This window comes from Pelophylax lessonae, assembly GCF_965119305.1.
Source record: "Pelophylax lessonae genome assembly, chromosome: 4".
NCBI classification, from domain to species: domain Eukaryota; kingdom Metazoa; phylum Chordata; class Amphibia; order Anura; family Ranidae; genus Pelophylax; species Pelophylax lessonae.
In genome coordinates, this window is record NC_138771.1 from 16,958,594 (window position 1) to 16,973,276 (window position 14,683).

Consider the following 14,683-nt stretch of genomic DNA (forward strand, 5'->3'; position numbering starts at 1 on the left):
AGCACGCCCCTAGGGATACACACAGCCCCTCCCTCCCAAATAAAGTTAACCCCTTAACTACCAGTGTATTTTTACAGTAACAGTGCATATATATAGCACTGATTACTGTAGAAATGTCACTGGTAACCCCAAAAGTGTCAAAAATGTCAGTCAAGGGTCCGATCTGTCCGCCCCAATGTCGCAGTATCGCAAAAAAAATCGCAGATCGCCGCCATTACACGTTAAAAAAAAAACAACAAAAATGACAGAAATCTTTCCCTTTGTTAGTAAACGCGATAACTTTTGCGCAAACCAATCAAAATACGCTTTTTGCGATTTTTTTTACCAAACATATGTAGCATAAAACAAATTGGCCGAAAAAGTTAAAAAATTTTGATTTTTACATTTTTTTTTGGGGGAATTTCATATAAAAAAATGTGAAAAATATTGCTATTTTTGCAAAATTGACGCTTTTTTTTGTTTATAGCGCGTGATAAAAAAATCGCACAGGTGATCAAATACCACCAAAAGAAAGCTCTGTTTGTGGGAAAAAAAGGACGCCAAATTCGTTTAGGTACAGGGTCGCACGACCGCGCAATTGTCCGTTAAAGTCACGCAGTGCCGAATCGCAAAATACCCCCTGGTCGGAATGGGGGTAAAATCTTCCGGGGCTTAAGTGGTTAATATGCCAAGAAAAAAGCACTAAGCAGTTTTGTTAATGTTGAAAATAAAACAAAACCTTTCCTGACCACTGACTTTTAACTGATTTAAAGGTGAAAATTGGGGTAGATCAGTATTTTGACTTGATTTGTGACTTGACCAAAATAAATGACTTGACTTGCTTTGCTTGACTTCTAGCAGGGACTCGACTTGACTTGCTTGCTTTTCGCCACAGTAACTTGGGACCTGCTTGAGACTTGAAGGTTAAGACTTGAGACTTGCACATGTGTGACTTACTCCCATGTCTGCTTTTTTATCACCACTTTTAGATTGCAAGGTCCCATGAGCAGGTCCCTCCTAAGCCTCCACACGAGCGGAACGCCCGTGTGAAAGAGCCCAAACCCTGACTGCTGTGCGTACAAACAGAACACCTAAGGAAGGTGTACTGTGATGGGAGGGTGGGGAACTCTTGACTTCTGATGGTGGGGGGGGGGGGGGATCTTGACATCTGATGTAAGAGGGGGTAGGGTGCTCAGGACATTTAATCTTACAGATTCAACCGGCCCTTTGAGGGCAACCATAATGCTGATGCGGCCTGAGAAGAAATTGAGTTTGACACCCATGCTCTAGGCGGTTGCTGCTCCCCTCAGTACCAAGGGTATCCAAAAGGCACTACAAGAAAACAACAAGAGAAGGGCGCACCGACCTTGTGCATTACCAAGTGGTAATGCACAAGGTCGGTGCGCCCCTCTCTTGTTGTTTTCTTCCAGTCCTCCCCTGGCCACAAATTTGTGGCAAATTGAGTTAGGGACCTTAGATTGTAAGCTCCTTGAGGGCAGGGACTGTAAGCTCCTTGAGGGCAGGGACTGATGTGAATGTACAATGTATATGTAAAGCGCTGCGTAAATTGACAGCGCTATATAAGTACCTGAAATAATAAATAAATAAATAAATCATCCTTCCTATCTGGGTCAGATGTAAAGTTATGTCCTGGATTGTGTTTATTCCTTTAAATTGTATTTATTAACCTATACATTTATTTTCAGCTCACAAATATTTGTAAGATATACGATGTAGCCCCTCAAACTGAAAAGTTTGGAGATTTCTGATTTGGGAGCTGAAAACTGTAGAAACAATATTATTTTAGTGGATTAATCTAACGCAAAGTTGAGAGCTCCCTCAAATGGTCAATTGGAATATTACAACATCAGTGTTTTCAGTTTTGAAAAATGTATCACATTGTATCATAATAGAAAATAATAATAGAATGTTGTGAAACATTGACTAGAACAACATGGAAGTTTTATTTTGATATTTATTTTTACTGATAACTGCTGCTAAAATAGGTAAGGGCAATTTCCTTTTTTCGTTCAAGATGTTTTTCTGTTTTTTTAATTACTATTTTTTTTTAAATGGTATATTTGAGTGAGCAAGCTTGATTTATAAAGCAGCAGATAAGCCTTTAAATAGCAACATGTGAGATCAATGATAATCTTTTTTTAACACCACAATTATAATGATGAACCTTTTGCTGAAAAGAGAAGCAATGTGCCATGTGATGCTTTTTGACCTCTCAGGACACCGTAGCCGTGGGAAGGTTTCAGATCTCTCATTCCTCTGAAGCATTCCTCTTCATTTTTTTTCCAGGATGAGAGCTGTAGTTGAGGCCCTGTAGTCAGGGACCAGGCAAGGATGTTCAGAAGCAGAGAAGAGGATGCAATGTTGCTGGTGCTTGCTGCTGGAGTAGCTTCAGTAGCTTCAGCTGTCCAGCCTAGGAGAGCTGTGCGGCCCCCTGAAGATGGAGAAGGGGGAGGTCAGGAGCAGGTTGTCCCTGTTAGGATTAGACAGCCCCGTATGTTCAGGAGGCGTACATACCTCCTGGATGGACTGTCTGATGAGGAGGTAGTGAGGAGGTATCGCCTTTCCCGTCCTGCCATCCAGGAACTCCTCCACCTGGTTGGAGAAGACCTGGAGCCGCAAACGAAGCGGAACAAGGCGCTGCCCGGCGTGTGCAAACTGCTGGCCGTCCTTCAGTTCCTTGGCAGTGCCACCTTTCAGCCCGTCACCTCCCTCCTCAATGGTATGAGCCAGCCCACCTTTTCCAGAATCCTGAGACAGGTGGTGGAAGCCATCATGAAGCATTCAAGGAGGTTCATCAATTTCCCAGAGACCGCGGACGAGTGGCAACAGGTGAAACACGACTTTTTCCTATTGGGGGGGATGCCCAATTGCCTGGGGGCAATAGACTGCACCCATGTTGCACTTGCACCTCCGCGTGAAGGAGAGGAAATGTTTCGAAATCAGAAAAATTTCCACTCTCTCAACGTGCAAGTGGTGTGTGATTCCCATTTACGCATTATGAGCGTCAACTCGGCGTTCCCCGGAAGCTGCAATGACTCTTATATCCTTCGTCAGTCAGCCTTGCTCGATAAGTTTCATCAAGGACAGATGCCAGAGGGCTGGCTTGTGGGTAAGTGGGAATTGCACTTTTTTTTTTTTTTTCATTTTGAAAATGGGATGTATTAGTTAATTGTAATTCTGTATTACCAGGAGATGCAGGCTATGGAGCACAGACGTGGTTGATGACCCCTCTGAAGGCAACGAAGACGGTGGCGGAGAAGAGGTACAACTGTGCCCATCGGAAGACTAGGAACTGCATAGAGAGGCTGTTTGGGGTGTGGAAATCACGCTTCCGGTGTCTTTCCTCCACTGGGGGAAAACTGCTCTATGCTCCTACCAGGGTGGCTGACCTCGTAATTGTCTGTGCGGTGCTCCATAACCTGGCTTGTAAACATGGCGTCCCACAGGACATTGATGAGGAACTCCCACCTGAAATTGAGGGACTTCCTGCAGCTGACGGGGACTCCTCTGATGCAGGTCGAAGGAGGAGGGCTCAGCTCATCACCTCCTACTTCACTTGTAAGTAAACCCTTTTTCAGAATGTTCCCATATATGTGCTATACCAGTATTCTAATTTTTTTTTAACATGGAGGCAGGGCTGTCTTTAATATTGATTGGACCCTGGGCAAACATTTTCATGGGCCCTCCCGAATCCACTAATCAACTATTTGCAGGCAGTGTGATCTTAAGGGGAAGCTGCCTTGGGCCCCACAACAATGACTGGGCCCAGGGCAGCTGCCCCTTTTGCCCTGTGTTAAAGACGGCCCTGCATGGAGGAACCCTTGAAATAACTTTGCAGTGTCAGGGAACCCCCAGGAATTATTACTGTGTTTACAGATCATGGTACTCTAGCAGGGGCGGCCCGTCCATTGGGGGCGAAGGGGCCGCCCCCCTATCCATGTGTCCGACCCCCTAATCTATATGCGAGGCGCTGGACGCATGGATTGCAATGGGGGATTTTTTTTTAAGCACGTGATTAGAGCCAGAGGCTCTAATAGGCTTCAAAAATGGGTGGGCTCGGGGCACAGAGCACTGCGCCCTGAGCCCACCCAGTTGTGTGACAATAGCGAATGAATATTCGCTATTGTCACACTGACTCTCCTCCCAGTCAATCAGTAAGAGGGTTGTGAGACCCTTTCCTGATTGGCCAAAAGGAGATGCGATCCAGGAAGAGGCAGAAGAGACATGGCTGGAGGAGAAGGACAGCGGCTCAGCCATCCAGCACTCCCCGGCTCGGACAGGACAGGAGAAAGGAGGAGGTAAGGAGGCAGACCATTGGGTGGGAGGAATGTGTCGCCTGACTGACTGACTGACGGACGGACGGACCGACCGGGAGGGTGCGCATTGGTTTGCCGCCCCCCCCCCCTTTGAATTACCTGAGCACCAGCCGCCACTGTACTCTAGTGTGTTGTGCAAAAGTTATCGGGTCTACAAACGAGTGGAAAGATTTATGTCATTCTTATTTTTATTTTTTTTTACCAATAATAGCAGTGATCAGCGATTTTTAGTGGGACTGCGACATTGCGGCGGACAGATCGGACCCCTAACTGACATTTTTGGGGGGACCAGTGACATTACTACAGTAATCAGTGCTAAAAATATGCACTGTTACTGTAATAATGACACTGGCAGGGAAGGGGTTAACTCGGGGGCGACCAAAGGGTCAAGTGTGAGCCTAGGGGGTGTTTTCTAACTGTGAGGGGGTGGGCTTATGGAATCAACACAGAGACCTATGTTCCTAAATAGAAGGAACACAGGCGCTCTGTTGCTGATTCTTGAGAGAACAACAGTCTGCTGTGTTTACAACGGCAGACCATCAAGCTCTCTCCACGAGGGACGATCGCAGGGTGCCCAGCGGCAATCGCATCCACCAGCCCCATGATTCAGCCGCCCCGTTGGCTAATGGGGGCACACGCGCGCCCCCAGGATCACTCCCGTGGATCGCTGTAGAGGAACAGCGATTCGTGCAGCTGAGCCAGCTTGCCACAGTATATCTGCGGCGGGCGGTCGGCAAGTGTTAACTCATTTGTTAGTGGAAAACCTAAATTTCAGGACACACTTGGCCGAAACTGTAAGCGAAATTGACAGTTAAAAAAAAAAAAAAAATATATATATATATATATATATATATATATATATATATATATATATATATACACACACACAATATATATATAAAATATATTATTTATTTTATATATTATAAAATAATTATATTAAAAGTATTTGTAATATATTTGACTTTTTAATTATTTTCCTGAATTTAAATGAATATGAATTTATTGTCGGCCATTATTGGCACCTTTTGAAGCTGTGTTAAAAATTCTCGCTTGCTGCATTTTTGGTGCATATTTGGCAAACTGCACCTCCCCGTTGAAATGCATTGAAAATGCAGCAAGAATGCATCAAAAATGCACGTGTGTTGCATTTTTGATGCATTTTTTGAGTCATATGACCTAAAAAAAAAACACACCATAAGTAAGGTAAAATCACGGTAAACATTTCCGGTGGCTGAAATTTCGGTGCATCACTAACTTCTATAAAAATAAAGTTCTGAACTTGGTATAAAGAGCTTTACTCCATAATGCCGGCATTTCATAACACGGCTGTTTTTGCTGGGGCTTCTTATATGTTTTATGATTCATATTTCTTTTTCTAGAGCCCAGAGAAGGTGGATGGCTGCCCCTCCCCCAGCAGGGACTGCGTATACCGGCTCTGCCTTCGGTAAGTACACTTTGAATGCAAGTTGCCCATTAAAGGTTTACATTAGTATTGTGATTAGGGCCCATCTATATGCATGCCGTACACTTTCCAATACATGTTATTGCATGCATCATAATGCATTTGGGGAAATTAACCACTTAAGGACCAGGCCTATTTCTGACACTTGTTGTTTACAAGTTAAAATCAGTATTTTTTGCTAGAAATTTACTTAGAACCCCCAAACATTACATATATATATATAGATATATACAGTCAGGTCCATAAATATTGGGACATCGACACAATTCTAATCTTTTTGGCTCTATACATCACCACAATGGATTTAAAATGAAACAAACAAGATGTGCTTTAACTGCAGACTTTCAGCTTTAAATTGAGGATATTTACATCCAAATCAGGTGAATGATGTAGGAATTACAACAGCTTGTATATGTGCCTCCCACTTTTTAAGGGACCAAACGTAATGGGACAGATTAACAATCATAAATCAAACTTTCACTTTTTAACCACTTTACCCCCTTCCTGACCAGGGGGTATTTTGCGATTCGCCACTGCGTGACTTTAACGGACAATTGCGCGGTCGTGCGACGCCGTACCTAAACAAATTTGACGTCCTTTTTTTCCAACAAACAGAGCTTTCTTTTGGTGGTATTTGATCACCTGTGCGATTTTTTGATCATGCGCTATAAACAAAAAAAGAGCGTAAATTTTGCAAAAATAGCAGGAATGAAATTCCCCCCCCAATAAATGTAATAATCTAAATTTTTTAACATTTTCTGCCAATTTGTTTTATGCTACCTATGTTTGGTAAAAAAAAATCGCAAAAAGTGTATTTTGATTGGTTTGCGCAAAAGTTATCGCGTTTACTAACAAAGGGAAAGATTTTTGTCATTTTTGTTGTTTTTTTTTTTAACGCGTAATGGCAGCGATCTGCGATTTTTTTGCGGTACTGTGACATTGCGGCGGACAGATTGGACCCTTGACTGACATTTTTGACACTTTTGGGGGTTCCAGTGACATTACTACAGTAATCAGTGCTATACATATGCACTGTTACTGTAAAAATGACACTGGCAGGGAAGGGGTTAACTTTATTAGTGAGCAAGGGGTTTAGTGTGTCCCTAGGGGCGTGCTTCTTACTGTAAAGGGGTGTGGCTAGTGATGTAACCACAGATATGCACTGTTACTGTAAAAATACACTGGCAGTGAAGGTGTTAACTTTTTTTTTGAAAGGGAGGGGCTATGTGTGTCCCTAGGGGCGTGCTTTCTACTGTGATTGGCTGTGGCTTCAGATGTATGAACAGTGATCAACGGTTCTACATAGTAGAACCGTATGATCATCCTTCATACACAGGGGAGAATGACAGGCAGCTTGTTTACACAAGCTGCCTGCCTTTCTCCCTCTCCCCCGACGATCGCCGAGTGACCGGCGGACATCGGGTCCGCCGGTCACACGCGCGGGGGGGTGCTTGACCGCGCGGGAGCGGGAGCGCGCCTCCGGCGGCGCGCGCTCTCTCCCTAGACCCTCACAGGCTAGCGACGTAGACCTACGTCACTTTGCCTGTGAGGGGCTGACTGCCGACGTAGATCGGCGTTAGGCAGTCGGCAAGTGGTTAATACTTGGTTGCAAATCCTTTGCAGTCACTTACAGCCTGAAGTCTGGAACGCATAGACATCACCAGACGCTGGGTTTCATCCCTGGTGATGCTCTGCCAGGCCTCTACTGCAACTGTCTTCAGTTCCTGCTTGTTCTTGGGGCATTTTCCCTTCAGTTTTGTCTTCAGCAAGTGAAATGCATGCTCAATCGGATTCAGGTCAGGTGATTGACTTGGACATTGCATAAGATTCCACTTCTTTCCCTTAAAAATCTCTTTGGTTAGAATTGTGTCAATGTCCCAATATTTATGGACCTGACTGTAGATAGATAGATAGATAGATAGATAGATAGATAGATAGATAGATAGATAGATAGATTCTTTTTTTTTTTTAGCAAAGACTCTGGAGAATAAAATGGCGGTTGTTACAATATTTTTTGCCACGCGGTATTTGCGCAGCAGGCTTTCAAATGCAATTATTTTGGAAAAAATACATTTCACTGCATTAAAAAAAAAAAAACTAAACAGTAAAGTTAGCCTAATTTATCTGTATATCTTGAAAGATGATGTCACACCAAGTAAATAGATACCTAACATGTTATAGTTTAAAATTGCGCACACTTGTGGAATGGCTACAAACTACGGTACTTAAAAAATCTCCATTGCCGACGCTTTAAAATGTTTTAACTGTTACCAGTTTAGAGTTATAGAGAAGCTCTTTTTCTATCATTATTGCTCTTGCTCTGGCGATTGCGGCGATACCTCACAAGTGTGGTTTGAATGCCGTTTTCATTTACGGGTGCAACTTACGTATGCGTTTTCTTTCGTGTGGGAGCTCATGGTGACAGGGGCACTTTAAAAAGTTTTTTTTTTTTTTTTCCTATTTATTTTATTTAATTTTTTTTTTTTTTTTACCACCGTGTTTAAAAAAAAAAAAAATCTGATCACTTTTATTGCTGTCTCATCCCTTGTGATAGTAATAGGCAGTGACGGGTACTCTTTATGGAGGGATCGGGGGTCTAAAAGACCCCAAACCCCTCCACTGCACTCAAGGTATTCAAAACGCTGAAATTTGCATTTCTGAATACTGACAGTTTTTTAAAATCGGCGCCGTAAGCAGTCGAGTAAAAAGGAAGTGACGTCATCAAGCCGCTTCCTTGTTACTACATCGGAGACCCGATCAAAGGCAAAGCCTGCTTTGTGCAGGACTCCAACCAGCCGGGGGACGTCCCCTCCCGCTCGCTGGGATAACAGCCGAGCTACTGCTGAGCCGCATCGGCTGTTATCACCTGAAAGCCAACCGCCGGCTCTAAAGAACGGTACCAGGGTGATGCCTGCAGCTGTATATCATCCCGCTACAACCACTTCTCCGAGCCGACGTACAGGTAGGTCGGTTTGCGGGAAGTGGTTAAAGTATAACTAAAGGAAAAACTTTTTTTGTTTAGTTTTGGATAGAGTGGAGAGGAATTAGAACACCTGTCAGTTTTTATTGCTGTCTGTGTCCCCATTAAGGAGATTCACCCTCTTTATTTGCCCTGTTTACCGTTATCATTAAAGGCTGAAAGTAAAAGAAAATCCCAAATTTTCGGTTGTCCCCAAAAAGTAATAAAGGGGAAATCTTCCAATGGGGACGCTAGTTCTGGTGACCTGGGTGGGGGGTCCTTAAGGAATTCCCTTCATTTGTAGGGATTTCCTCTCACTTCCTGTTTGGCTATGGAAAAGGAAGTGAAGTGAAATCTCCCCAATGGAACATAGATGGTAAAAAAAAATCCGACAGGGGTTATAACCCCCCCCCCCCTTACTCTATCCAAAATGGAAAAAAAAAATACTTTAAACGAATTTGCTATCCTTCCAAGGTGAACTCCTAGGAGTCTATTCATAAAAGAAAAAAAATGCATTGCCATTTGTTCAGTGAATCTGCATGTACATTCGTTCTGTGGGGATTGGGCAAAAACAAATGTACTTTAGACCATTTTCTCTTCTAAATGAATGTTGTTTTATACTGGGCAGAATTAAAATACTGCAATACGGCCACTAGATGGAGCTGAGGAGCATAAAAAAATATATACATCTTTGTAACAAGAAATAGAATTCAAGAGAATAATAGAGGGAATTATAAAATAAATATATTTTAAATTTATATATATATATATATATATATATATATATATATATATATAAATAATTGGTTATTCAGTCAAATGTCTATGTGCATTCTAGAGAACGCTAAAATTAATTAGCAGATAATTGTAACTGTTGGTTACACTTTTTTTTTTTTTTTTTTTTCCAAACGAATGTCTAGGTGCATTCTAGGATGCTAAATGGTATGAGCAGATAAATGTTCCCATTGGTTACATTTATTTGCTTATTCCCTCTGGTGCTCCTTAGAATTGTTACAAAGTATCTCTGTTTACAAAGACGTATGTATTTCCTATGTTCCTCAGCGCCATCTAATGGCCATAAAGCTGTACTTTACTGGCCATGTTCAAAATAGCCTAAAGCAGGGCTCCAAATTTAAAGTCCTGAGCTACTAGCCAGGCCTTCAGAGTTACTAATCACCAGTTACCCTACCCAACCCCTATTCTGCCCTGCCCCTAATTCCGCCCTTGTAAATGATCTCAGTAATTACACTGTTAAATGTTTTATGCAGAATTAGGTTACAAAAATAAATATTCACAACAGCTTTATCAGTGCCCATCAATGCAGCTCATCAGTGCACCCTTATCAGTGCCCATCAGTACCCATCACGCACCCTCATCAGTGCCCATCAATGCAGCCTCATCAGTGCCCATCAGCGCAGCCTCATCAGTGCCCATCAGCGCAGCCTCATCAGTGCCCATCAATGCAGCCTAATCTGTGCCCATCAATGCAGCCTCATCTGTGCCCATCAATGCAGCCTACATCTGTGCCCATCAGCGCAGCCTCATCAGTGCCCATCAGCGCAGCCTCATCAGTGCCCATCAATGCAGCCTAATCTGTGCCCATCAATGCAGCCTCATCTGTGCCAATCAATGCAGCCTACATCTGTGCCCATCAGTGCAGCCTCATCAGTCCCCATCAGTGCAGCCAATCCATGTCCATCAGCACAGCCTATCAGTGCCCAGAGCCAGCCAGATCACACAGAGAGGGGAACATTGCTGTCAAACAAAATCCCGCCTCCTGGACCAGGCTTCTATGATAGACGTCACACTACTTCAGTTTCCCAGCATTGGCCCAGTGTGCTGTCTATCATAGGAGCCAGGCCAGGAGGCGGGACTTTGTTTGACAGCGGAGTTCCCCTCTCTGTGTGATCCGGCCGCCTCTCCTTTTCCTCTCCTCTGCCTTTCCCTCGGTTTCCTGCCCAATTGCTGGGAGGAGAATCGACTCCCATTCAACCCTGCCTGCCGGTGATGCCTGACCCCCCACCACACTCGCCTGCTCGCATTGGGTGAGTGGATTTTTTTAGGGCTGACCTAAAGAACATTTGTTTTTTGCCCAGTTCCTGCAGAATGAATTGTAGGAAGTGCCAGAGGGAATTGGCAAAAAAATCTAAGCAATGATACATTTATTTGCGAATTCTGTCCAGTGTTCTCTAATGTTATTTCTTGTTACAAAGATGTCTGTATTTTCTATGCTCCTCAGCTCCATCTAGTGGCCATAAAATGGTATTTTACTACTGCAAATAATAAAACAACATATGTTCAGAAGAAAGAGTACAATTGTTTTGGCTCAATTTGGACAGAATGAATTTCTATGGACATTCTCTGGAAGAGTCACTATGCAATTTTTTCATAGTTAGCCCCAATAATGTAAATGAGCCTGAATGGTTTGGGTGGCAGTTTTCAGCATGGGGGATGGGTTCCTCTCACTCAGAAAAGTGAGTACACCCCTCACATTTTTGTAAATATTTTATTATATCTTTTCATGTGACAACACTGAGGAAATGACACTTTGCTACAATGTAAAGTAGTGAGTGTACAGCTTGTATAACAGTGTAAATTTGCTGTCTTCTCAAAATTACTCAACACACAGCCATTAATGTCTAAACCGCTGGCAACAAAAGTGAGTACACCCCTAAGTGAAAATGTCTAAATTGGGACCAAAGTGTGAATATTTTGTGTGGCCACCATTATTTTCCAGCACTGCCTTAACCTTCTTGGGCATGGAGTTCACCAGAGCTTCGCAGGTTGCCACTGGAGTCCTCTTCCACTCCTCCATGACAACATCACAGAGCTGGTGGATGTTAGAGACCTTGCGCTCCTCCACCTTCCGTTTGAGGATGCCCCACAGATGCTCAATAGGGTTTAGGTCTGGAGACATGCTTGGCCAGTCCATCTCCTTTACCCTCAGCTTCTTTAGCAAGGCAGTGGTCATCTTAGAGGGGTGTTTGGGGTCGTTATCATGTTGGAATACTGCCCTGCGGCCCAGTCTCTGAAGGGAGGGGATCATGCTCTGCTTCAGTATGTCACAGTACATGTTGGCATTCATGGTTCCCTCAATGAACTGTAGCTCCCCAGTGCTGGCAGCACTCATGCAGCCCCAGACCATGACACTCCCACCACCATGCCTGACTGTAGGAAAGACACACTTGTCTTTGTACTCCTCACCTGGTTGCCGCCACACACACTTGACACCATCTGAACCAAATAAGTTTATCTTGGCCTCATCAGACCACAGGAGATGGTTCCAGTAATCCATGTCCTTAGTCTGCTTGTCTTCAGCAAAATGTTTGCGGGCTTTCTTGTGCATCATTTTTAGAAGAGGCTTCCTTCTGGGACGACAGCCATGCAGACCAATTTGATGTAGTGTGTGTGTCGTATGGTCTGAGCACTGACAGGCTGACCCCCCACCCCTTCAACCTCTGCAGCAATGCTGGCAGCACTCATACGTCTATTTCCCAAAGACAACCTCTGGATATGACGCTGAGCACATGCACTCAACTTTTTTGGTCTACCATGGCGAGGTCTGTTCTGAGGGGAACCTGTCCTGTTAAACCGCTGTATGGTCTTGGCCACTGTGCTGAAGCTCAGTTTCAGGGTCTTGGCAATCTTCTTATAGCCTAGGCCATCTTTATGTAGAGCAACAATTCTTTTTTTCAGATCCTCAGAGAGTTCTTTGCCATGAGGTGCCATGTTGATCTTCCAGTGACCAGTATGAGAGAGTGAGAGCGATAACACCAAATTTAACACACCTGCTCCCCATTCACTCCTGAGACCTTGTAACACAAACGAGTCACATGACACCGGGGAGGGAAAATGGCTAATTGGGCCCAATTTGGACATTGTCACTTAGGGGTGTACTCACTTTTGTTGCCAGCGGTTTAGACATTAATGGCTGTGTGTTGAGTTATTTTGAGAGGACAGCAAATTTACACTGTTATACAAGCTGTACACTCACTACTTTACATTGTAGCAAAGTGTCATTTCTTTAGTCTTGTCACATGAAAAGTTAGAATAAAATATTTACAAAAATGTGAGGGGTGTACTTACTTTTGTGAGATACTGTAGATGTCAGTTTGATTTTGCTTGTTGTAATATTCAGTCATGTCTGGGGGACTATAAATGAACCTTTTAGATATTTTTAGTATCAGACGTCCTTCTATGACCATAATTCTTGTTTCTTGTTTCCTTCCAACAAACCCATCGGCAGGACGGAGTGATGTGCTGTTCTGAGGCTCTCCGGAAGAATCTTTCCTGAATCCGCGGGTTCTCCAAACAGTTTTCTTATCAGAACTCCATTGATCACATTGAACAGCAGACATGGCGGTGTAGATCTTCACTACTGCAGCATGTACCTGGAAAGGACAATGACAGTTACTGGACAATGATCAAGTACAGGATGAATGACAGGAGCCCAGCTTTTGCCTGTTCCAGAATATCGGCGTACTCCACTAAAGTGCCTCAATTCTGTGTGACGGACCTAAAACAACGAGGCGCAACTACTTACAGCCCTTGCAAAGCACAATGCACATTAAATGAAAGTATTCCAGTCCTGCACACCAGATGGCGCTGTTATCTCTCACCATTACCTGTACGGAATTGCTGTAACGGCGTATGGAAAGGTCTGCCACCCAGAGGCGTAACTGGAACTTTCAGGGCCCCAACTTATAGCGGGACTGCGATATTGCGGAGGACAATCTGACACTAACTGACTTTATGGGAACAAGTGACACTAATACAGTGATCAGAGCTAAAAATATGCACTGTTACTGTACTAATGACACTGGCTGGGATGGGGTTAAACATCCAGGGCGATCAAAGGGTTAACTGTGTGCCTAGCCAGTGTTTTGGTGAAAAACTGTGTGCTGCTTTCACTAAGGGAAGTGATAGATTTTATTCCCTGCATTGCTGGGAAAGAAAATCCATCACATCCTCGCTGACAGGACGGAGCTCTGCATTTTTTTTTTCATAGGCAGAACTCTGTCCTGTGTGCAGGGCAGCCATCAGACATTTTGGGGCCCCTTACACAGCTTTAGGCCTGGGCCCCTCCGAGGCCTGACCACCAACATTCCACAGGGCCCGCCCTCTGGCCGTCCCACCGAATCCGCCCACTGGCCATCCCACCGAATCCGCCCACTGGCCATCTCACCGAATCATTCAGTGCACCCACTTCTATTTTAACACTCTTAATATTTGAAAATGAATCCAAGCCAGCAAAGAGACATCCCGTATATTCAGCAAAGAGACATCCCAATCCAGTAAAGAGACGGCCTCATATATTCAGCAAAAAAAACATCCCAATCCAGTAAAGAGACATTCCCGTATATTCAGCAAAGAGACATCCAAAGCCAGTAAAGAGATGGCCCCATATATTCAGCAAAGAGAAATCCCAATCCAATAAAGAGACGGCCCCATATATTCAGCAAAGAGACATCACTATTCAGCAAAGAGATATCCCAATCCAGTAAAGAGACAGCCTCATATATTCAGCAAAGAGACATTCCAATCCAGTAAAGAGACGGCCCCATATAGTCAGCAAAGAGACATCCCAATCCAGTAAAGAGACAGCCTCATATATTCAGCAAAGAGACATACCAATCCAATAAAGAGACGGTCCCATATATTCAGCAAAGAGACATCCCAATCCAGTAAAGATACAGCCTCAAATATTCAGCAAAGAGACATCCCAATCCAGTAAAGAGACGGCCTCATATATTCAGCAAAGACACATTCCAATCCAATAAAGAGACGGCCCCATATATTCAGCAAAGACACAGCCCAATCCAATAAAGAGACGGCCCCATATATTCAGCAAAGACACAGCCCAATCCAGCAAAGAGACGGCCCCATATATTCAGCAAAGAGACAGCGCAATCCAGCAAAGAGACATCCCTTCAGCTGCATCGG

At 43.9% G+C, this 14,683-nt stretch overlaps 1 protein-coding gene across 1 annotated transcript; it reads left to right on the plus strand.

Moving 5' to 3' along the window:
* The first annotated feature begins 2,260 nt into the window (after positions 1-2,260).
* On the plus strand, positions 2,261-13,083 carry LOC309554431 (putative nuclease HARBI1). Its single transcript, XM_082256152.1, has 4 exons — positions 2,261-3,109; positions 3,190-3,558; positions 5,699-5,763; positions 12,987-13,083. Coding segments are annotated over exons 1-3 (1,149 nt in total). The 5' UTR covers positions 2,261-2,331; the 3' UTR covers positions 5,701-5,763; positions 12,987-13,083.
* The last annotated feature ends 1,600 nt before the right edge of the window (positions 13,084-14,683 follow it).